The sequence below is a fragment of the Rhincodon typus genome, chromosome 16 (assembly GCF_021869965.1).
Source record: "Rhincodon typus isolate 14 chromosome 16, sRhiTyp1.1, whole genome shotgun sequence".
Taxonomy (NCBI): Eukaryota; Metazoa; Chordata; class Chondrichthyes; order Orectolobiformes; family Rhincodontidae; genus Rhincodon; species Rhincodon typus.
In genome coordinates this window covers 40,469,476-40,494,334 of record NC_063347.1, presented here as the reverse complement: position 1 = coordinate 40,494,334, position 24,859 = coordinate 40,469,476, and the positions used below count along the sequence as shown (strand labels likewise).

The window sequence follows — 24,859 nt, the reverse complement described above, 5'->3', positions numbered from 1 at the left end:
TTGAAAGTTCCTATGAATGTGATTTTATCACCCTTTCAGGTACTTAAGAATGTAAGAAATAGGGACAGCAGCAAAGCTTTTGGCCCCTCAAGTCTATTCCACTATTCAATAAATTCATGGTTCATCTGTTTGTACCCTTACTTTCCTGCCTGTCTTCCACAAATCTTGGCATGTCCTTGTTTATCAAAAAATCTGCCTTGCTCAGCCTTGAATATATTCAATGACTGAGGCTCCACTGTTATTTATGGTAGAAAATTCCAAAGAATAATAATGCTCTGAGAGCAGAAATTCCTCCTCATCTCTATCTTAAGTCATCCTATTTTGAAATACTGCTCTTTGATTTAAAATTTCCCATGAGCAAAGACATCCTCTCAGCATCTACTCTATCAAACCCAAGGACGGTCACCAACCTCATTTCATCTGGTGATCTCCCCTCCACTGCCTCCAAGCTGATAGTCTCCCAAACCCACAAAGCTCGTTTTTTTGCCTCCTTCCCAAAATCCACAAACAGGACTGCCCGGGTAGACCCATTGTTTCTGCATGCACCTGCCCCACAGAACTCATCACTTCTTACCTTGACTTGGTCTTTTTCTCCACTGGTCCAGTCCCTGCCCACATACATGTGTGATTCCTCTGATGCTATATGCCAGATTCAGAATTTCCAGTTTGAAGGCTCCAGCCGCCTCCTGTTTAGCATTGACGTGCAATCCCTCTACATGTCCATCCCCCACCAGATTGGTCTGAGGGCTCTCCGCTTCTTCCTGGAACAAAGTCCTGAACCATCCCCATCTGTCACCAGCCTCCTCTGCCTGGCTGAGCTCATCCTCACCCTGAACAACTTCTTTTTTAACTCTTCTCATTTTCTTCAGGTTAGAAGGGTGGCCATGTGTACCTGCCTGGGTCCCAGAATTGGAAAAGCTTATTGATTTCGCATTCCTTTTCCACCTTGTCCCCACTTTCACCACTGACTCCTCCATTCCATTCCTTGACATCTATCTCTGTTTCCATTTCTGGGGCTAGGCAGGCGACTAATATCCACTATAAACCCACCGACTACCACAGTTACTCTGACTATACGTCTCACACCTTGCTTCCTGTAAAGACTCTATTCCATTCTCCCATTCCTCTGTCTCTCTCACATCTGTTCTGATGATGCCAACTTTGACAAGGGATCTTCCGAAATATCCACCTTCTTCCTCAACCAAGGATTCCCCAGCACCATTGTTGACAGGACCCTCAACCTGATCTGACTCATCTCCCTCCCTTCCGCCCTCATCCCCCCTCTTTCCTCCCACAACAGCAAAAGGGTTCCCCTTGTCCTTACCTACCATCTCACCAGCATCCACATCCAGAAGATCATTAGCCGCCATTTACACCACCTCCAGCGAGATGCTACCACCAGGTACATATTCGCCTCCCCTCCCTTGTCAGCCTTCCGCAGGGACCATTCTCTTTGGGACACGTTTTGGTCCACTCTTCTTTCACTCCCAACAACCCCCCACCCACCCCACCCCCACAATTTCATGGCACCTTCCCCTACAATCGCAGAAGTGTAACACCTCTCCATTTACTTCCTCCCTCCTCACTATCCAAGGGCCCAACACACCTTCCTGATGAAGCAGCGCTTTCCCTGCACTTCCCACAATCTAATCTATTGCATTCGTTGCTCACAACGTGGTTTCCTCGATGTTGGGGAAACTCTAAGAGTAGACTGGGTGACCACTTCACAGAACACCTACGTTCTGTTCACAAAAAGGACTGTGATCTTCCAGTTGCCTGCCACTTCAATGCACCACCCCATTCCCTGGCCAACATCTCTGTCTCAGGCTTGCTGCAATGCTTCAGCGAAGCTCAGTGCAAGCCAGAAGAACAGCACTTTATTTTCCAGCTGGGGATCCTGCAGCCTTCTGGATTCAATATCGAGTTCAACCACTTTAGGACTTGAGATCTCCCTTGTCCGTACCCCAACCTTCACACAAATTCTGCCATTAGACACAACCCATTGTTAGCCACTAACAATCCTCATTAATGGCTATTCACCAACTTGGCCAGATCATTATCCACTTCTTTGTCTGTTCTTCTCTCTCTTTGGGTTCTGTCCCCACCTATTGTTTACTCCTTACCTCATTCCCCCACCCTATCTTCTGTAAATAAACCAACATTTCTCTAGCTACTATCAGTTCTGAGGAAGGGTCACTTGGTCTGAAAAATTAACCTGACTTATCTCCACAGATGCAGCCAGACCTGCTGAGCATTTACAGCTATTTCTGTTTTTGTTTTCCACGAAATCTTGTCCGTTTCAATGAGATTACGTCTCATTTTTCCAAACTTTAATGAGTATAGACCTGACTGGCTCAATGTTTAGTCATGGGCACATTTCTACTCAGGAATCAACCTATGAACATTCTCTGAACTGCTTCCAATACAAATTAATCTAGCTTTAAAAAAAGAGATGATAATGTTCTGTAGTACGTTAGGACTGGTCTCTAATACAGTTGTACCAAGACCTCCCTATTTTTTCTCTCCAACACCCTTTCAATAAAGGCTAATATTCCATTTGTTTTTCCAAATACTCGCTGTGTCTGAATGCTAGGTTTTGTCTTTCAGGTATAAGAACATGCAAATCATTCCACTTTGTAACATTCTGTAGTATTGCATGTTTTTAAAAAAAATTCTGCCTTTCTATTCTACCCACGCAACAAATTGAAAAACCTCATTCTTTTAATTGTTCTCTGTTGTGATGGGAACTAGGTGGATCCATTTACTATCGGATCCCTGATTAGGGTTGTTAACCTGGGCCAATCAGGGAGCCCTGGCTGACCAATATAAACAGGAGATTCACAATCTGCTCAGTTCAGAGACTGACTTTGAGCTGGCTGGTCATAGCCAGTGTTCTGTGCACATGTAAGTAAAGGGTAACTTGGTGATGGGATACTGGTCCCTGTGCAATTATGTCATTCTCCATCCATCAATTTTTTTGTACATTCATTTAACCAATCTATATCCTTCTGTGGACACTTTGTGTCAGATTTTTCCAGTCTCTGAAAGTCACGGACAATGCCAAACCAATTGGGAAAATAGGGTGAAATTGGAAAGATGTGATTTTTGATATTGCAAAAGAGAAGTTAGATTTTCCACCCTGGGTTTTAACAGCTTGATGAGAATCTTGATAGTGAACAACATGCTTTCAATCACATCTCATTATTACTGAATCTTGTTTCATTTATATGCAAGTTGTTATATTCCAAGGGAGTGGAGTGCCTTTTGGCGTAGACACAAATCCTTTTGTGGAAGACTCATATTTGTCTTGTTATGATCCTAAGTAGTGTTATTGTCAGACAAGTCAAATCCCAGTCTGAAACCTATCTTGATAGTTCATTGTGTGATTTGTTTTGGTTCTAACAAAGTGGTCTTTCACTGAAACAAGCATACAATGGTGCAGTTTTTGCTTAAACAATAAAACAGATGTTTATTAACAAAATAAATTCAGATAAAAATAGAATAAACTAAACTATCTATTTATAACATAAAGATTTGTAAACACAGTACAAGTATTATCCCATTAATTCCAAAACACTCCTTTACAGATTAAAAGCAAAAACAATGGCTTCTGTACAGTATAGAAAACACATCCCTCATACAGCACTCAAAAAACACACCTTATATTCCCCAAGAACACCATTTGTTCTCACAACAGCGTCCCATCTCTAACTACTTGGTACAGTTAAGTCACTTGTGGCTATAATTTTTAGACTGAAACTGTAGATAGCTTATTCCTGGAGCTATCATGCACCTGAGCCTAAAGATACATAGCTTTAAGTAAACTCATTGGTGTTTTATACCAACACTTCTGATCTGGGACTAACACTCTTTACTCTATGGTAATCTAGGTCCACTATATCCTCCCCTTCTCAGAAGCTGTGGTTTATTCAGCCATCTTTATCCAAGGACTTGAGAGTACTGCTCAAAATTCTAAGTAAAATCAAAGTAAAACCTCTCTCTCCAAACTGTGTTTCCCTGAAACTTAAAAACACTCGTGACCTTCTAAACTTATGCTTGTTTATCTTGTTTAATCGTAAAACCCTCCAATGTACGTAAAAAGAATTAGTTTTAAAGCTAGGGCTCAAGAACTATTTTAAAATAAATCAGCATGGCTTCAGCAATCATTACAAATATTAACTTCAGTCACAGGGAAAAAGTACAGCATGTTGCTCAAAAGCCAAGACTCAAACTGACAATAAATTATGTTAAATTAATTTATATAAATCACTCAGTTGACTCGAAACTTTAATTCTTATTTCTCTCAGCAGAGACGTTGCCAGGACTGCTGAGTTTCTCCAGCACTTTCTGTTTTCACTTTTTTTTTTAAAATAAAAGAGTTGACTGCCAACTGAAGCTGAAAGGGGAATGAAACCTACTAGGGCTAACAGGGCAGAAAGGAACATGAGTGTTTGGGGTTTCACTTACATTAGCAGGCTAAGCCTGTGAATCACTGTGTAAAGTGAAAGATATGTTGCCTTCCAACCTCTTCAAAATCAGAAATTTATGACGGAAATGACAAATGGCTGTCATTACATCCAGTGGATGGAGTAAGGGATTTTCTCTCTCTCTGAAGGAGTGAGCCCCACTTGTGCTCTTCAAGAGGCAATTCATCAGACACTTGCACGGTTCAGGTTAAAGACATCTGTATTCAAAGAATTCTGCATGTGAAACATTTGAAATGGTCAAATGGGTTGAATCCTGGCCACAAGTAATCTTGTCCTGGTCTTTGGTCAATACAGATTGATCATAATCATATCTGTAAGACAGAAGTAACCACGTATGGCTGCTAAAGGGTCACTTGCAGACCAAAAATCATAAAGACAATCCAGGATCTCATTGGCTGCACAGGAGTATGGAGCTGCTTTCTTCTTACTCCATGAAATGTAAGTATTTGACAACATGTTCATGTTTGCAGTGCCATCTTTCTTGATTGATGTGGTAGATGGGAGGAACAAGGTTTTCAGTAATCATGCCATACTTACAAAATCCTACTGTATTTGCACAATATGGTTTATGCTGCATACATCAGAATAGGGTTACTATGATCATACACAGGTATCCAATTCTCTCTTTGTTGGAGGCCTCCATATCCCACGATATGGAGGACTATGGTAAACTAACATTTGTGTGTGCTCTGACTGCTGACATAAGTAAGGAGCTGTTTTTCCTTCCATTAATCATGTTCCTAGCTGTAGAGGTGTTATCGTCACTGTGGTCAATGCACAACAAGGGTGCAAAGAAATTGAGGAGGAATTAATGTGTAAGACAAGCCCATGACCACCAACAACTTCCAGCAGCTGTCAAACAGCCTCTGTATGACAGGCTCACAGCATAAGGTTCCTTCAGGATGTGGAGGAATGTAGGGGGCTCAGTGTCTTTTTTCCTTCCTATCACCTTCCCCAGATGAGCAAGGCACAATGTCACCACTGAATTGTGATTGGCTGGGACACTTTCACAGAATTGTCATTTGCTGGAGCACAACTTTTGAACTAAAGGGGTATGTGGTGATTCTACCCCAATGATCATCACCATGACAGCTGCATTGTATTGTTAAGCAGCAATTTGCTTCCAAAAATCCACTGGGAAACTGAGGGGTCTCTGAAACCTCAAACCAAAAATTTATCAAAACTGTTACTGATATAATCTGACAGATCTCACCATTTTATTTTGTTTCGCTGTGACTTTGGTCTGTGCTGCAGCTCAGGCAGTAGGCATTGCTATGAGAGCTGTCATCCCCCACCTTCTCTGGATATCAATAGCCCAAGGCAGTTCTAATATTGCAATATCCCCAATGTTCTTTATTAATGCAAAGTACACCCCAAAAATACTTGCCTATACCTGTTTACAATTACAGGTACTTTCATGTAGACTTTACGTGAACTTTTACATCCCCTTTATGAGGACTTGTTCAGTGATCAGCCTGCTCCATCTCAATTTCTCATCATTGATCAATCAATCTTCCCCCAAGCTAATTAAACTTTTACTGTACAGAAAACTGCTTTATACACTTCCTATGATAAGAAGCTCTACATTTTACACTCTTGACACTATCAAGTCTCCAGAAAATGATCAGTTTGATCGTTAGCAAACAACATAAACCTATGTTTTCCATGATGGTTTCGTCAATTCACTCATTAAGACTCACTTGTATCTCCCTGAAACAATTCTTTTCTCTTGCCTTTAATGAACTTTGATACAAAATTTTAACTTCTGCTCATTCTTTGGCTTACGTCATCTAATCAACTGGATGATATATACAATTCCAAGATAATCAAAAATCAGCTGATAAATAATACATTACATCACATTTAGTTCACAGCCAATTTTAAAGGAAACTTCAGCTTTTTGCAAGTTAAGTTGACAGTTCGGTTCATTACTGCTTTACTTGGGTGGTTTGATGTAAACAAACATGCATGTTCTTTCAGCCTCACTTTAAGGACCTGTGACCTTTCTGATCATTAGGGCATCATCAAGTTTCATACATTTTCTGTTTCTCATTTCATTCTAATTTAACTGAATCTTGGCTAACTCAGCAAATTTTAAGTTTATATCTACATCCTTCAGCTGCAGAGTGATGTAGACTGTACCCATGTTGCACTGAGGGTGCCATATCACAACTCGTTAACAGAAAAGGGTTCCATTCTATCAATGTTCAAGTCTTATGTAATCATCAGTACCACACCATGGAAGTCTGCACCAAGTACTGGATAGCTGCCATGATACTTGTATCATTGAGTAGTCTCCTGTTCCTGCTTTATTTCAAAGGCACAATGTCTTACAAGAATGGTTATTGGGGAGACAAGAGCTACACTCTGTAACCATGACTGATAATTCTGTTATGCAACTGTAGTGAGTGGAACCAGCTGGATCTTATTGACTATGAGATCCTTGATTGGGGTTGTTAAGCCGAGCCAATCAGGAAAGCCCTGTCTGACCAATATAACCAGGAGATTAGCATCTCCTCAGTTCAGGTGGCTGACTCTGAGCTGGCTGGTCATGGCCAGTAAGTAAAGAGTGATTTGGTGATGGGATCCCAGCCCCCACGCAGCTACTGCAGTGGCGGCAGGAGAAAACAGGACGTGCCTGAAGAACATTTGCTTGTAACAGTCATCTTGGAGTTGGAGTAAGCATTCTGGCATCATGCCTTTATTTGGGAAGCTTGACTCATTTGATCCTGCTATCCAAGGCTGGGCCCAGTATGTGGACAGAATTTGATTTATTTTTTTCTGGGCAAATGACATTGGGGCAGATGAAAAGCAATGAGTAATTCTTCTGACTGCTTGCGACCTGACGCATTTTCAGTTATAAGGAGCTGAACTTTCCCAGAAGCCCCCGACACTAAAAATTTCTAAGAGTTGACAGAGTTGGTTGATGGTGGAATCCATATTGGGATTTTTGAAGAGGTTAAGGCCACTGGCAGAGGTATGTAATTTTGGGTTAACCCTGGAATGAAATGCTAGCAAGAAGCTATGTCTGGTAGCCAGGGTTGGATGCTGATATAGTTCATTGGTGGAACAAAGCCCAAAGTGCCAACAAGGACAAAAACTGCCACCAGTGGCACCCCCACATTTATGGGAAAGGCTGGGTAAACCCTGGACTCGGTTGCCTGTCAAATATGCCAGTCCTTTCATGGGATCAGTGTTCCTGGTCATTGTGGATGCCCATTCTAAGTGATTGGACATTTATAAAGCTCATTTGGCAAACTGTGGATGACGATTGAGAAGCTGCGAGCATCATTCACGAGACACGGACTCCCAGAAGTATTGGTCATGAACAATGGGATGTCATTTATAAGCAGGAAATTCAAATATTTCCTAAAGTCAAATAGCATTTGGCACTTAAGGACAGCTCCATACCATCCATCATCCAGTGGTCTAGCGGAAAGAGCGGTCCAAACATCACAGGCAGGATTAAAGAAGTGTCAATTGAGACCAAACTGTCCCGGTTCCCAGTAGATTACAGGATCATCCCACATGCAACAACAGGGATAGCTCCAGCAGAGTTGCTGATGGGGAGAAGACTCCACACAAGACCTGAGGGGGAGTGTGAAACAGCCACAGGAAGCCACGTATCTCCCCTAAGCGAGAGAGACAGTTAAATTCAAGGGATGAAATTTGGCGACAGAACCATGGGAATGGTCCTGTATGGGTACGAGGTGAGGTCAATGAGAGGTCAGGCCCCGTGACTCAAAAGTTCGGGTAGGTGAGGCAGTTCTGAACAAACACGTGGATCACCTGAAAGCTGTTACCTCGCAAACGGGGCAGGAGCAAAACATACTAGGCCCCTCATACAGCCAGAAAGCCTGTCAGAAACCGTAGATTCTCCCCCTTCGTCTAGTGTCAAGGAAACCTCGGAGCCCGAGATGGATGCAGACTCAATACCATTACCATTGGAAGAAGAGGAGGAAACTCTCCTGAGATCCTCTGGATGTAAGAGATGGGTTAAGGTCCGGTACACGCTGCCTGTGCCAGAGGAACCGGGCCTGGGTTGAAAACATCGCAAGAAAAGCTATAAGAGAAAGACCAGGCCTACATTACCAGACTAAGCGAGGGAGGAATGTGGTGTTTGGAACCAAGTGGAGCTTGTTGACTACAAGATCCTTGATTGGGATTGTTAACCTGAGCCAATCAGGAGGCACTGGCTGACCAATATTAGGGCATTTAGAATCTCCTCAGTTCAGGCTACTGACTCCGAGCTGGCTGGGCACAGCCAGTGTACTGTGCGCAAGTAAATAAAGGGTGACTTGGTGACAGGATACCAGCATCTATGCAGTTACTTCAGCAACCCTTTGAGAGAGGTCGAGTATAGATACAATGCAGCTCATTTTCTTCATCAGGGCCATCATGGAACAGGCAATAGGCGACCTGAAGATAAATGTCTAATGCTTGGATCAGTCTACTGGGGGGTCTTGCAGTCCACTCCAAACAGAGCAGGTGGCTTAATCCTTGCATGCTGTGCTCTGCACAACTCAAGCCAACAAAGAGGGGAGGGAATGGAAGAGCTGCAGTAGTCTTCCAAGGAGGAATATGAAGACATCGAACAAGAGGAACATCACGTTCACCACAATGAAGGGATGCAGCACCAGCCACAGCAAAGTAGTCATAACTTAATTGTCACCCGCTGCCAATACATGTGATTTGGGTGCAGTGATCATTGATTGACTGTAAATTTGTTGTTATTTAGAACCAGCCCCTGTTTATTACCTGAGGCAAATGCAGCTTTTCTGTGTTACGGCGCAGAAGGAGGCCATTCAGCCCACTGTGCCTGCAACTTCTTTTGTTTGTTCTTTGTTCACTTTTCCTGTTATTTAATTGAAGTTTACATGTACAACTATTTGAAGCTTTTCAACATGTGATGCTCCCACATTTAACAATGGCAAGATGCTGCACTGTGGGGGACATTAAGGAAAGAGTAGTGGCAGGGAGCCTCTGTAGTTTTGTTCTTGTAGCTTCAGAGGTCATGCAATGTCATTGAGTGGGCAGCTAATAATTTAAAATGTAAATGTATGTACTGCCTGTCTCCCTTGCTACCAACGTGCCCTCCAAAGATTGTCTTTTTCCTTTCCCTCCCACAAGAGGTATGATTAGTCAGTTTGCAGATGACACCAAAATTGGAGGTGCAGTGGACAGCAAAGAAGGTTACCTCAGAGTACAACCGTACTTTTGATCAGACAGGCTGATGGGCCGAGGAGTAGCAGATGGAGTTTAATTTAAATAAATGTGATGTGCTGCATTTTCAAAAGGCAAATCAGAGCAGGACTTATACGCTTAATGGTAAGGTCTTGGGGAGCGTTGCTGAACAAAGAGATCTTGGAGCGCAGGTTCATAGTTCCTTGAAAAAGGAGTCGCAGGTAGACAGGACAGTGAACAGGGTGTTTAGAATGTTTGCTTTTATTGGTCAGTGCGTTGAGTATAAGAGTTGCAAAGTCATGTTTCAGCTGTACAGGACATTGGTTAGTCCACTTTTGGAATACTGAGTTCAATTTTAGTCTCCCTGCTATAGGAAGAATGTTGTGAAACTTGAAAGGGTTCAGAAAAGATTTACAAGTATGTTGCCAGGGTTGGAGGGTTTGAGCTATAGGGAGAAGTTGAAAAGGCTAGGGCTATTTTCTCTCGAGCATCAGAGGCTGTGGGGTGACCTTATAGAAGTTTATAAAATCATGTGGAACATAGATAGGATAAATAGCCAAGGTCTTTTCCCTAGGGTTGGGGAGTGCCAAAGTAGAGGGCATAGGTTTAAGGTGAGAGGGGATAGATATAAAAGGGACTTAAGGGGCAACTTAATGAGCTGCCAGAGGAAGTGGTGGAACCTAGTACAATTTCAACATTTAATCGGCATCTGGATGGGTGCATGAATAGGAAGGGTTTGGAGGATATGGACCAAATGCTGACAAACGGGACTAGATTAATTTTTGGATATCTGGTCAGCGTGGATGAGTTGGCCTGAAGGGTCTGTTTCATGCTGTACAGCTCTTTGACACGAAGTCATTAATACCATTTAAGAAAAAAACCAAAAGATATAAGATCAGAAGTAGGCCTTTTGACCCATCAAGTCTGCTCTGCCATTTGATCATGGCTGATATGATTCCCAACTTCATTCTCCTGCCTTCTATCCATAACTCTGGATCCCCTTACCAATCAAGAACCTATCTATGTGTGTCTTAAATACACTCAATGACATGGCCACCACAGCCTCCTGTGGCAATAAGTTCCACAGATTCACACACACCAGCTGAAGAAATTCCTCCTCTTCTCAGTTCCACAGGGTCATTCCTTTACTTTGAGGCTGTGCCTTGAATCCTAGTGGAAACATCTTCTCCACATCCACTGTATCCTAGCCTCTCAGTATTCTGTAAGTTTCAATCCCCCATCATTCTTCTAAACTCCTTCGAATACAGACCCAGAGTCCTCAAATGCTACCTATATGACAAGCCATTCATCCCCAGGATCATTTTTGTAAACCTGCTCTGAACTCCCTCCCATGTCAACACATCTTTCCTTACATATTGCAATGATTATTACAATGTTACAAGATGACAGCAGAGTAGGTTGCTCCAGCTGAAGCTCGTCTGCTCCTCCAGTTCTTTTTCTTTTCTTCTTTTTCTTCTCTTTTCCTTCCTCTGATTGCTTTTCTTTTCGCCTTCTTCTCTTTCTTCTTTTTCCCTCTTTGACTTCCGGCCTCCAGCGATGACTCCCAGCCTCCCAGCCTCTGGTGATGGTTCTCGGCCTCCTGTGGCACAGTGGCATCCCATAGTGGTCTCCCTGCGTGACAGTCTCCTGGCCCGGTGCAGTAGCCTCTTCCCATAGGGGCCTCCTGGTGTGGTGACCTTCCAGCCTCTTGCGGTGGTCTCCCGGCGTGGTGTGTCACCGGTGTGGTATGGAGCTAGTGCCTGTGCGGACCGGAAGCTAGGTGCCAGCATGGTCTGCTGTACTGAACCTTTATTTCTGTTTTGTCTAAAACCTTGTAACTAAAGAACCTGTGCCTAGGTGATTTGGTATCTAAGTTGGCGCTGTAATTGGCAACGTATAAACTTTTCACTATGCTCATTGAGTACATGTGACAATAAAGGCTATTCTATTCTATTCTATTCTAGATGTGGGGCCCAAATCTTCTCACGGTATTCCAAATGCGGTCTGACCAGGAGAGTCAGCAGGACATCTGTGCTCTTGTATTCTCACCCTCTTGAAATGAATGCTAACATTATATTTGTTTTCCTAACTGAACTTCCTAACTTCAACTGAACCTGCATGTTAACCTTAAGAGAATCCTGAACTAGGACTCCTAAGTCCCTTTGCACTTCAGATTTCCCCACTTAGAAAATACCTCTATTATTCCTACCAAAGTGCATAACCTCACAATTTCCCACATTGTAGCCCATCTGCCACTTTGCCCAGTCTTCCACCCTGTCCAAGTCCTTCTACGGCCTCCCCATTTCCTCAACACTACATGTCTCTTCACCTATCTTTGTCTCATGTACAAACTGAGCAACAACACCCTCAGTGCCATCCTCTGGATTTTTATGTATAAAGTGAATAGCACTGACCCCAGTGAACCACCACTAACTGCCATCCTACATCCTGAAAAAGATCCCTATATCCCCACTCTCTGCTGTGTGCCAGTCAGCCAAATCTTCTATCTATGCCAGTACCTTTCCCCGAACACAATGGGCTCTTATATTATTTAACAACCTCCTATGCGGCACCTTGCCAAAAGCCTCAATACAGATTCTGAATAGTTGTGGTCTCACCAATAATCATTAAATTGCATGACAATGACATTTTGATTGGTTCCTAATAAAATGACCATGGCTTGTGTGGGAACAGTGCAGGATAGAACCATCCAGCCTGCAATGTGAAACAACACAAATCTCTCTCTTCCTTTCTTATTATGTGGAGTGACTAGAAAGTTTTCAGTTACAGCTAAACACTTTTCACCCAACTTATTCTGCAAGTTCCCTGTTGAAGAAGGAATGAAACATCTTTCAAGTCAGCGAAAGGACAATTTCTGAACTAGCAAAAGAAAGACACCTTCATTGCGCAAACAACCTTACTTCAAGAGCAAAGAACTAAAAAGCAATTGAAATCAATGGAAAGAAAAAAAGCAACTTATCAAATCATGAGGTCAATACTGGTTATCGCTATCAAACTATGTTTCACTGATTTTGTCATCTTTTACCGGCTTTAATGTCCATGTCTTGTCTGCCTTTGCACTTCCAATTGTTTGTGAAGGAATGAGTTTAAGAAGGGATAGAATTTAAGTTATAGAATTATAAGCTAGCAATGCATTTTTATTAATTGCCATTGCTTAAAGTTGAAAACTATTTTGTTGTTATGTGCAGAAATCCAGTGAGTGTTTTCTTTTAACCTGAGCTCATCAGTCATGTAATTTAGGGCCTTTGGATAACTTGAGTAAATCTTTTCATGTTTGTGAGAAGTCTGGGCTAGGTGGGGCTTGATTTCCTGTGCAATACCCCTGTGGGTCAGGATGAAGTCCAAAACGATCATTCACTACACAAACTGGAGAAACATCTAAACCTCAAAGACTCGGATGCACAGAGAATCAGGAGGACCGTGGTGTGAGCATCCATTGATTTTTGAAGGCAGTAGGGCAGGTACATAAGCTGATTAAAAAGGCTTATAGACTAGTGCCCCTATTAGTCAAGGCATTGAATACAAGAACAAGGAGATTATGATGGAGCGGTTTATGCTGTCAGGTCACAGTTAGGGTACCATATGCAGTTCTGGTTACCACACTACAAGAAGAATGCAATTGTACTAGAGAGGGTGCGCAGGAGATTCACCAGAATGATGCCCTGGCTGGAGAGATTCAGCTAAGAAGGGAGATATTAGATAAACTGGGGTTGTTTTCCTTCCAGCAAAGAACACTGATGGGAAAATCTGACTGACAAGGAAATGTTCTGAGGGGTATAGATAGGGAGGAGTATTTCCCTTTAGTAGAGGGGTCAATATTCAGGAGACATAGTTTTATCATGCTGAGTATCTGTTTTTGTGGGTATCTGCAACTCACTGCTTGAGAGGGTGGGAGAGACAGGAATCCTCAAGATATTTAAGAAATATTTAGATGAACACTTGGAATGCCATTGTATACAAGGCTATGGGCCAAATGCTGGAAAATAGGGTTAGAATAGATGGATGTTTGATGATCAGTATGGACATGATGTGTCAAAAGTCCTCTTTCCGTAGTTAAAAACTTACCTATCTGCAATATTTACCATTGCTCTTGGTTCAGGACACCTCCAACCAACCATGGTCTCAGATTAACAAATTCCATCTCCTGGACTTTAAACTGCATATTCTTTTATCTTCCCTATTGTATTGTATTGTATTGTGCTTTCCATTTCTAATTTACTATTGACATTTGTGTGTGCGTGTAATTTATATCACATCTTTCTTATTTTTCTCACAGTAAGTAATATAATTCCTTTCTCTTTCACTCGAGAAAATAGTGAAAATGGCTCTTTAGTTGTTTCTATGAACTAGTTAACTTTATTTGAGGAGAAGCACAGCTGCAGGCTAAAAAGATCATAAAGTAGTTGTTACTGCCAACTGGGAAGGTTGAAAAGAAACAAACTGGTTCACCCACCTGGTCATAATGATAGCAATGATTCCTATCAGGTAGTCTGATATGAGAGGAAGGAATCCCTGGTGATGACGGATGCGAGAACCATGGTCACTTATTCCTCTCAGGTTTGTAACACTTACCATATGAAGTCAATGGGATTCATTGGTTGGAGTCACACTGAAGAAAAAGGAAGATCGCTGTGGATATTGAAGCCATTCATCTTAACCCAGTACATTACATTAGGATTGTGCCCGAGGTCCAATCATCTGCAATTGCTTCATCAATACCTTTCTTTCCATCATTAGGTCAGAAATGAGATGTTCACTCATAATATCACATTTTTCACTATAATTTGTCATTCTTAGATTCTGAAGTAGATTGTATTCACAGGCAGAAAGACCTGGACAAATTTTCAGATTGAGCATATAAGCAGCAAGTAACATTATGAATGACCACCTTTAACAAGGAAAAAATATAAGCATCCCCTTAACATTCAATGCATTGCAATTCATGAATTCTAATGATTCAGTATCAACTTCCTAGGGATTACCAATGAGATATTGAAGTTTTTTTTTAAAGAGAATTGGCCCATTGCAAATTCCTAACTTTGACGTAAAAAGAGGATGCATAGAATCTCTGAAACTCAGGACAAGCCTGTTGAATCTCAACTGCAACCAAATCATATCACTCTTTCAAATTGATTAACTTTATTGCAGTCTTTGTTCTACAATGTACTAAAAGTCGTATACACTTGTCAAATAAAGTGGAATTAAACCCTATTATTCCCATCATGCGCTGTGCCCGACATCAACCATGAATGTCAATGTATCTTATTCAGTGTGTACTAGAACATTCAAATCATGTATGAAATAAAGTCAACTTAATCTTTCTTTCATAACACTGCTTCTACCTGAGTGATGGAGGTCCCAAAGTACAGCAGCGGTGGTAAAAGGTGGTCAAATTAGAGTAAGACAATATCAAAAATTGTTTAATAACCTTGCTAATGCTCAGAAATTACCCACACTTGCCAAGAATGTATTGTACTTGCATTAGCCACTTACATAATATCAAAAAGCCATTAATTGGCTTACTCTGAATGTCTTGAAGGCTGCTGGTGCTCTTCACATACCTAGCCTTCATCTGTGAACCTTACATCACTCACTTATAATCATGCATTCATTCTGTTGAAAAATCAATAGAACAAATCGTTTGTAGAACATCTCTAGCTGCACTCCTATTATGACAGCAGATCATAGTGTCAACTGTGATTTATATGTATATAATGCTATTCGTTGTGAGTTTGGGTTTCTTTGAGTTGGTAACCATGGATTTTCTGTGCATCTCAAGTTAATAATTAACTTGTAAGCATTTCTGTAGCCATGGTGATTTCTTTTGAAAACATTGTTTGAGATCTTGCTTTAGAGTGAATGGATTTTCTCCATTACTAATAGTCTTTTATTTATTTAGATTATTTTGTGATTCAGAATGGTAAATAATGGGGTTTCAATGTTTGTTACAGAGTTCTGGAACTTGTTTTTTTAAGCTTAAGGGAAATACGCATTGTTGAGAGAGGAAGATGTTTAGTTTCATTTTTGATATTGTGTGGGGCTATCCTGTATTTGGAATAGGATGGCTGTGTAGAAAAATGGTCCTGAGAAGGAAGGAAGATATAGAATGAACTAGAGTGAAGAGTTAGCGTTACTCCCAGATTAGAAGGTTCAGGTTGGAACCTGGCTTAATCCAGCAATAACATCAATTGGGATCATACATTAGAACATTATTCTCTGTGTATTCTTTTTAAAAGAGAAGCCAGCAAACACTAGCAAAAAGACATTGTGCACTCCTGACCCTCACTCTCCCCACAAAATCTTTCTCATTCTCAGGGGAGAAAGTGTTTTAAATTGAGAGTGAGAACATCTTGTGAATTAAGGAAGTGAAGGCAGGAGGTAAATGCCAACTATAGGTTGTAATGGCATTCTGTTCCCTCCTTTCTCATCCTAATATATCATTATCATCTTTCAGCAAACCTACATCAGGAAGCTCTTCTGCCCTTCTTGTCAATAAAAGAAACATATTAATCTTTGTTTTTCTTCTATTTATATCCGTTCAGAGGAAGATGAAAAATAATGAAAACTGAAAGAACTATGGATGCTGAAAATCAGAAACAAAAACAGGAATTGCTGGAAAAGCTCAGCAGGTCTGGTGGCATCTGCAGAGAGAAATCAGAGTTAATGTTTTGAGTCCAGTGACCCTTCCTCAGAACTGAAGAAAAATAATGTCTCTTTGCTTGCAATCATAACTGAGAGACAAGTGAATCAGGATGGATAACAGAGTGAGACAGCATATGGAAAGAAGCATAGATCACAAATGAGCAGAAGCATTGGCAATAAGCACACAAGGAATATCCATGGACATTGCTTCTTGGCTGAAGAATCTCTAAATATTACAGGTCTCTCGAAAATTTCAGTTTTTAGTTCTTTATCAGTATATTTCTTGCTTTCTGCTCATCAGTTTGCGCTACTTTGTCCTAATTCCTCATTATCCTATCCAAGCCCTGATCCAGAATTTAAGTCTTGCTGTCTTCCTGAACTCCTTCCCCCATTCTGGTCCCAGATTTGTGACCAAATCCAAGCTCTGCTGCCCACTGTGGCCCAGCTTCAATCTTGGTTCTGATCTTCCACACTTTCCCAATATCATTACACTTTGCTTCCCTCAGTCATCTTATTCAAACCTAAGTTAATCCTTGGCCTTGATATTTTACCCAGTCTCTATGTAGTTCGTGTTACAAAAATAATTGTATTCCAAGTTTATTGGGTGGAGTCTGGTTTCCTAATTGTAATCCCATTATCTATTCTACTCTTTGCTGCTCCTTGTTCTTTCTTCTAATTGCCATGCTTTTTTTTTGTTTCATTGCTTCATTGGCTGTTGTCACCTGGAATTATTGTACATTCCTAATTACTCTTGAAAAGGTAGTTGTAAACCTTCTTCTGAAGCCATTGTAGTGTATATGGCATTGGTATATCACAGCGCTGTTAAGTAGGATCTTCAGAATTTTGACCATCAACAATGAATGAATGGAGTTTGAACTGGAGTGCTATCAGCTGGATGGTGGAGAATGGATTTGGGCCAGTTACTGCATTTGCACCCTCTGTGTGCAAGTGGTGGAGTGGATGTTTAAGGTGGTAGATAGTCAATATCACGTCTAGGAATTCAACTCTTCTGCCCATGTTTGGACAAAGGTTATTTCATTTCCCTACGCCCCTCCCCTTTCTCCACATCCACCCTTGGCTTTGCGATTCTTGCTTTTTTTCCCCTGGCCGTTTCTTTCCACACCTCCTTTATCTCGTTACGTTTTCCTCTTCATTCTGTCCTCTTCCTCCCTCTCCACCCCTTCTCTCACCATTCCTGTTCTCCTTCCCATCACTCCTTTCCATTCTTCCACTCATCTTCACCCTCCCCCTGTCTTATCACCCCTGGTCTTCCTCATCGTCCTCCCCTTTTCCACACCCAGCCTTTTGCACCGCCACCCTTCCGTCCTTAATCTCTCTAACACACTCCCCTTCCTCCGCCTATCTCACAGTTCTTCAGTTGCTCAACTTCTTCCTTCTCTCCCTCTCTCTCTACTGGCTCCCCATCCTCGTCCTTCTCCCTGTTCTCTTCCTCCCTTCCTCCTGCGTTATTCGGTCTCCGCATCCTCAGAGTTCCAGTAACACCCTCGCCGAGCTGCGAGCGCTCAGAGTAGCGGCAGAGTGCAGCTCCTCACTGACCATCGCTAGCAGGACTGCGGGAGGGGCTCGGTCAGGTACGGCAGGGCAGCCGGCGAGGCTGCTTCACGGAGCTGTTGCTTCTGAGACATTAGGTCCTGCCCTCTCTTACTGTGGTTGCCTATCGTTAATTTTGCAAGTTGTAGTTTCTAATGGAGAAATTATGGTTTAAAATGCCCCTGTAGTTGCTGACTTTTTGGAATAATTCTTTGATATCTCAGCTATGTAACAGGTGAGGTAAATATCCCAGTGGGAGAACAGTACATTTGCTTTCTTGTTGACAGACAGTAGGTGACAGCTCCTATTAATGTTCTGGATCTCTTGAGGCTCAGGTTATGTATCTTTTATTTTTATAGATAGATGTAAATAACAGTTTTGACAGTGAATTGAGAAAGATGTAGAATTTCGATGCTGCATATTGTAACTGTTAAAATAGCATTTAGCGCAAGTATGCTTAACGCCAGATTCAACTTTTAAAAAGTTAGCAGATAGCATACAGCCCACAACTGGGGTAAAATTGTGCTCTTAATTCAGCTTTCATGTTTTGACAAAGTTGAGGAAGGTTCTGAAGTAGAAACAAAAGTTATGGAGTCCTCAAAATAGTTCTGCTAATGAACATTTTTATTTCTGTTGAATAAAGAGAAGGAATCTTTGCATTTGTGCCAAATGAAGCTTAAATGCTCCTTCTTGTGTAGATGTCTGGATCTGCGATGGATAGAGAGGGATCAAACCTCCCAGAAAACCGTGAAACTTCCAAAGAGAATTGTTCATTGTTCATTAACAGTAAGTTGTCATATTGGCCCAGGTCACACAAAGGCTGCTGAATTTTGAAAGAAAGAATAAATGTTTATCCATGCACGCTAAATTTTAAAAGAGCAAAAAATGTGGGAACAAGTTTGTGTTTTGATCCTATTGAGCAAAGAAGCTGGTATAACATGAGTAGATATATTTATATCAGTTTACATTTGAATATTAATTGATATTGAAACAGCAGAAGTTAGACATGAACAAGAATTACAATCGTGAGCAATTCAGTGGTTATTCCCTTTTAATACTTTGAAAAAATGTTAACATATGTAGATTTCAGAAAGGAAGCAAGAAGGAAAAGTTACAGAAACCTATACAATATTTCTTTTCATCTCTTTTCAGACAATCAAATGCCCTCATGTTTTCTATATGCCGTGAGTTCACTATATGTTGCATGTGTTTTGTACTTCCATTACTGTGAATCTTATAAATCTTATTATTCAATATCTGATATATATGAAACACACATGGATATATGTAGGTGGTGGGGAGGCATGCATTCTATAATCATTTGTTGCTAACCTGCTGCCTTCCCACCCAACCCAATCCGTGCCCCATATTATGGGGTGTCAGGTAAGCCATCAAACAGCTCATCTGCTATTCGGCCTGTTGGTCTTAAGCAGACAATTGACTGCCCCCAGCAGCCTCATTCTGCTCCCACTGCACTTTTGTGGTCTGCAGGTGAAAATGGGCACAGGGAACAGCCTGATAGCTTTGACTGCATGGAATGTTGGCAGGCAGAAAGGATGTGTCTCATTTAGAGGTACCCTATGTACCTATTTTTGGGATGCCCCAAAGATTGTACACTCCTTTTGACATATCATTTGATTTTTTAAAAAAATAGGTATAATGTAATAGCACAAGGAAATGGTGTAACTACATATTGTATCATCAGGAGAAGTTTTGACTTAAGTATTACATTTTAATTTTTTGTAGCTATTTCATGCATCACATTAACTGAGTGTTAATGTATGCAAAACAGTGGAAACAGCATGCAATTGATAGTGCTAAATGATCCCAAAGCCAATAGACAGGATTTAACTCTACAATCCTGTCACACACAGTTTTGACTTGCAGTGGGCAATTGAACAACTCATAAGTGGTGGAGGTTCCACAAATAAACCTCATCTAGTACATCTGTTCAAAAGATAAGGCTGAAACATTTGCATCCTTCTTCATCGAGAAGTGCAAATTGGCTGATCTATCTCAGTTCTCCTCCCTCCTGAGCTCCCCAGCATTTCTAATCTTTAACCATTTGATTCATTCTATAATATCAAGAGATGGCTGAAAGCACTGGATACTGCAAAGAGTTATGGGCCCTGACAACATTCTGGCAATAGTCATAAGAATTGTGCTTCAGACTAGCTCTATCATAGCCAAGCTGTTCCAATACAGCTACAAGACTAACATCGGTATATTGTTCACATAAAGCAGGACAAATCCAACCTGGTCAATTACTGACCGGTCAACAAAGTTATGTATGATCAAGCCAGCCAATCAGAGATCATTCTTGTACCACCCTCACAGTCTCCAAAGTTTGTACTGAATGCAATATGTTGCAAAGTTTAATCTGAAAACACACCTCTGCAAAAAGGGATAAAGAACATCTATGCTCCAAAAATTGATGAATAGGCTGAAACCGAAGATGAGAAAGCAGTGTGAACAATCGACTTGTATACTGCTAAATTAAAACTGGGAACTCTATTCAGTCAAATAGAAATCGCATAAAGGTTGTGACTGCAGAAAGATTTATTCCACAGTTCCATCTCAGCTGTGGCATCACAGTTTTCCGTTATTTTATTTAGGTCGATAATGGTCTTGCTTTTCTTTCGGATGAGCACAGTGAAAGAACTTATCCAATACAATATCCTATTGAAATATCTGCCGATAGTTAGGTGAAGAAAAAGGAAGCTTACGTGAAGCATAAACATCAGCATAAACCATTTAGGCGATTGATCTATTTCTGCACTATAAATTCGATGAAATCATTTGTACAAAACCGTGTAAAGTACATTTAGTAAAAATAAAGCTGCCCCTTGGTATATAAATTCAGCATGGTGTACCTAGCCTGCCTTTGAGAAATTCTCTGATGGAATGTGTTGGCTGATCTTGTGGTGATCAAGGGAACATCTTAAGATTTTGATGACATGCAACCTTATTCTTGTAAACTGAGTGGGTGTTGAATTTTGGCCAGCTGTGATCTGGTAATAGGTATTGAATGCTTTGGGACACTGTCATCGAGATGGGAGTGACGTAGAGCTCTTGAGCTGGAGCTCTCCCACCCTGACTGCTTTTCCTTTTTTTTCTCTTTACTTACCTCTTGCCGTGAGCTGGGACAGCAGCGAGGAACACCAGCACGGACTCAAGTGTGGGCTCAGGACAGACTTGAGTGGGCCCAGCGTGAATCTCATGGCAGCAGCAAGTGAGCTGCTATTTACTTTCCCAGAGCAAATAGGGGAACTGGCATCAGAATCGGCAGCTGCTAATTCATGGAGTAACCATCAGCCAGACAGTCCCAGTGGCGAAAGATGGTGCCTGAGGATCAGCGACTTCGTCATTTGTTGTGTCTGGTGCTGGCAACGGTGTAATGGCGGTGGAAGGACATCACAGCAACATCGACGAGATGGGCCCAGTGGTGAGAGATGTAACTCTGATGTTGGTGGGCCAAGCGCAGGTGGTGGTGAGGTGGTAGTGGAGGAGAGACGGCACAGCAGCAAAAGATGGTGCCTGAAGAGTAGCAACATCAACGTTGGTTGGGTCCAGTGTAGACGGCAAAGAAGTTATGGCAGCACAGGCATCATTGATGATGTGCTCGCTCAACACTGATGGACTCTCTTTACGCTATATCTTTTTTTTTCTTATTCTTAAAATTATTCAAAACGGTGCCAGATTGTGGCAACAATGGGAAAGCTTTTATTGTATTTCAGTGTTTTTCTCACTTAAAATGCAGGTGACAATAAATCATTCATTCATTCGTTGTTATGTCATTTGTACAAACACACATGATGACTTTATTTTACTGTCAACATGAGAATTAGTTGCTTGCTCCGCACCCTCCATCACCTCAACATGACCATGAGATTATGTAAGAATAGGATTAAAAACATTCAAGAAATCTCTAAATAAGACTGTATAAACATCATTCAAATGACTTAACGAAAACTGTCGGACAGATTTTAACTCAGTCAAAACCTGTTCACTTCCATAAACTTAGAATCAGGTCTTACGTCTTAGAATACCAATGCACCAATGGAAGAAAGTTATTGGTCACAGTGGGGGATTATTCACCAGCTGGAAAAACTGAGGTCAACTTCACTGTGCACAGATTTCAGAAGGCCCCAGTGGGATTGACTTGAATGGGTACTTACCTTCCCCCCATCAGTTTTTCCAGCTCCTGCCAAAGGTATGTTCCCCTCAGAAATCCCAGTGTGGAACAGATATCCCAGCCCTTCCATAATGAGCTGTTGACCATCAGAGGCTGGCATCTTTCCAGTGGTAGCAACACCTCTGGGAGTGCAAGAGACAATCGGTGATGAAGCCTCAGGAATAAGATCATTGGGGTGCATTTGCTGGGTCCTGAAAGAAGGAAGAAGGGGGATGCTGTTTGAAGGTCAAAGAGGATCATACTCTGGGGTCTCCAATTCCTGGCAGTGGTGCCTCACTTAGGCATGGAGGGGAGGAGCACCATTTTCTGGCCCCAGGCACAGAGCCAAATTTTAATCCGCAACAAGTTCTGGTTCCCTACTATCCCCATGCTCGTAATCCTACATTAATTTTGAAGCAAAACATGAATATTTTAATATTATTATTCTTTCCAAATCGTTCCATTGCCTTGCCCATTGCTGTCTACATAATTTCCTCCAGCTCCACAGATCTATGTGATATGTGTACTCCTCCAATTCTCACTGATTGTGCATCATCCGCTTTATTTCTTTAGTATTGCTCTCCGTGCCTTCAGTTAACAAGATTCAATTTCTGGAGTACCCTTCTTAATCTCTCCACATCTGTTCATCACTTTCCTCCTTTGCAATACTTCTTAAGACCTATCTCTTTGATCAGGCTTTTGGTCACTGACCTTGTGTCTCCTTATGTGGCTTAATGTTCTACATTGTTTATAATGCTGCTGTGAATGTCTTGGGACATTTGATTATATGTTAAAAGCTCTACATAAAGATGCATTTTGTTATTTTTAAATGATGCATTAATTAGAAGCTCCCGAATGGGGAGTGGGGTGAGTGTGGGAGGGTGGTGTGATCTCCCTGTTGTACAGATTCCTTGAATATTTTCTTGTAAATAAACATGAAATACAACATGTTCTAAGTAACAGGGCAAGAAATAATTATGTACATGTTGCACTATTTGATAATAAACTATATTTTTTGTTTTCAATGGTTTGGTTCAGATTTTTGCTTTACCGATTTCTAAAAATGCGCAGTATTGCAAGTTGTTATTTGCATTACACAAAGCATTTTTTAAGGAATGTATGCATTTCACAATTCTAAGTAGCAGCTTCTGTAGTAATTGGATTAAGCAGCATTTTAAAAAAGACAAAAAGTAGTTAAGCTGCACTCTAATGCTGGCAGGAAGGCAATGATGTCTATTGTAGCAGTTAGATGTTCATAACTGCTAACTTCTAACTTTATCTTACACTTTAAATCACTAATCTCCAAATGAAACTTTCACGTTTTAAAATGTCAGTGCTTAAGATTAAAACGTACATCTTGGTAACTACCTTATCTACTTGAAAAATGCAAGAGTCAGTAAGAAGTTATATAGTAGAAACCACTTATGCTGTATTTACATGTGGTAGGAAATACCACCATATACTCACACTCTTTTATTGATTAAAAAAGTCTTTAAAACAAAAATAGTTTAGACAAAATATCTTCTGAAATAAATCAAGGGTATTTTGCATCTGATAGAGTATGACTTAGGGGAGCCCATATAAAAATGCTTTGTATGTTTAATTTTCATAAACTGGTGATCTTGTCTGATGTGCTTTCTCCAGACCAACGTAGGTGTGTGCAGCAGTATTGAATGGGTGGATTAGATGTAACAGCAATGCACCATTAAATAATGAAAAATAAATAATTCCCGTTTAAAAAATTATTGCATATAGAACACTGATGTATATCTGTAGTGATTTCATTAGTGGTTTACATTATATATTTTACAATTAATTAAATGGCTCACTGGTTAATCTTTTATTGCTACTTTTGATTGAAGGAAGAACATATGACAAGACACATATGGAGCTGCTTTGCACTTTTTCAAAAGTAGAACCATAAAATTTTAATATACACCTTTATAGGAAGATGAGTCTTTGGATTAATGACTTATTCAAAATATGTCACATTTGACAAAATAGCACTCTCTGCGCACTGTGTTGTCAGGGTGCAAGTTTATATTAATTGCTGAAGTATTAGATTTGAGCACAATCTCATGACTTTCTGACAGAGACAAGAGCACTAATTGCAAGCAACTGCCGCTAATTTCGAAACCAATACCAGTGCATTGGCATTTTAATATCAATACAATTTTAAGATTACACATGTTTCCTAAAGTTACAGATTTCAAATTCACGGTAACTTTATTGATCATAGTGCTAAACTGCAAATTATTTTAACATGCTTTCTAAGTTTACTTTTGAAGTAGAAAAATGTTTTACATTGAAATAATGGAATTCTGAAATGCTTTCTGTTATTGTATAAGAGTTAATTGTCAGATTAAAGCACCATGCCATCGGGCAGTGTAGCATGGTTTGCATCTGAATTACGCTATGTTGATTTTACGTATTTAAATCTAAATTATTCCTTCAAGGCATGTGCAGAATGGAGACCATAAACTTTATTTTACAATAAGGAGAAAAAGAAAGGCATCATGACTCATTCATATGCCCTTTTTCACCTTTAAATCATAAAGCTATACAATGATTTCAATACAAAGGAGGCCATTCAGAACATTATATCCATTCTGGCTTTCTGGAGGAGCAAGTTATCTCATGACACTCAACCAATATTTCCCTGTGTACCTGCAAATCTTCTATATTTAATAATTAATATATTACCTTTTGAAAATCAGGGCTGATTCTGTCTCACCAAACTCTCAAGCAGTGCAATCCACACCCTAACAAACAGCTGTGTTAAAACAGTTTCTCATGTCAT

General features: G+C 40.7%; 1 protein-coding gene across 1 annotated transcript in view; it reads left to right on the top strand.

The window, feature by feature from the left end:
- Positions 1–17,423: 17,423 nt before the first annotated feature.
- The window catches only part of LOC109927816 (myoD family inhibitor domain-containing protein-like), a 72,945-nt gene continuing 65,509 nt past the window's right edge, over positions 17,424–24,859 (top strand). The window contains exons 1-2 of the mRNA XM_048606605.1: positions 17,424–17,926; positions 18,584–18,671. Coding sequence (XP_048462562.1) covers positions 18,584–18,671 — 88 coding nt within the window. The 5' untranslated portion in view covers positions 17,424–17,926. The remainder of the gene's footprint in view (positions 17,927–18,583; positions 18,672–24,859) is intronic.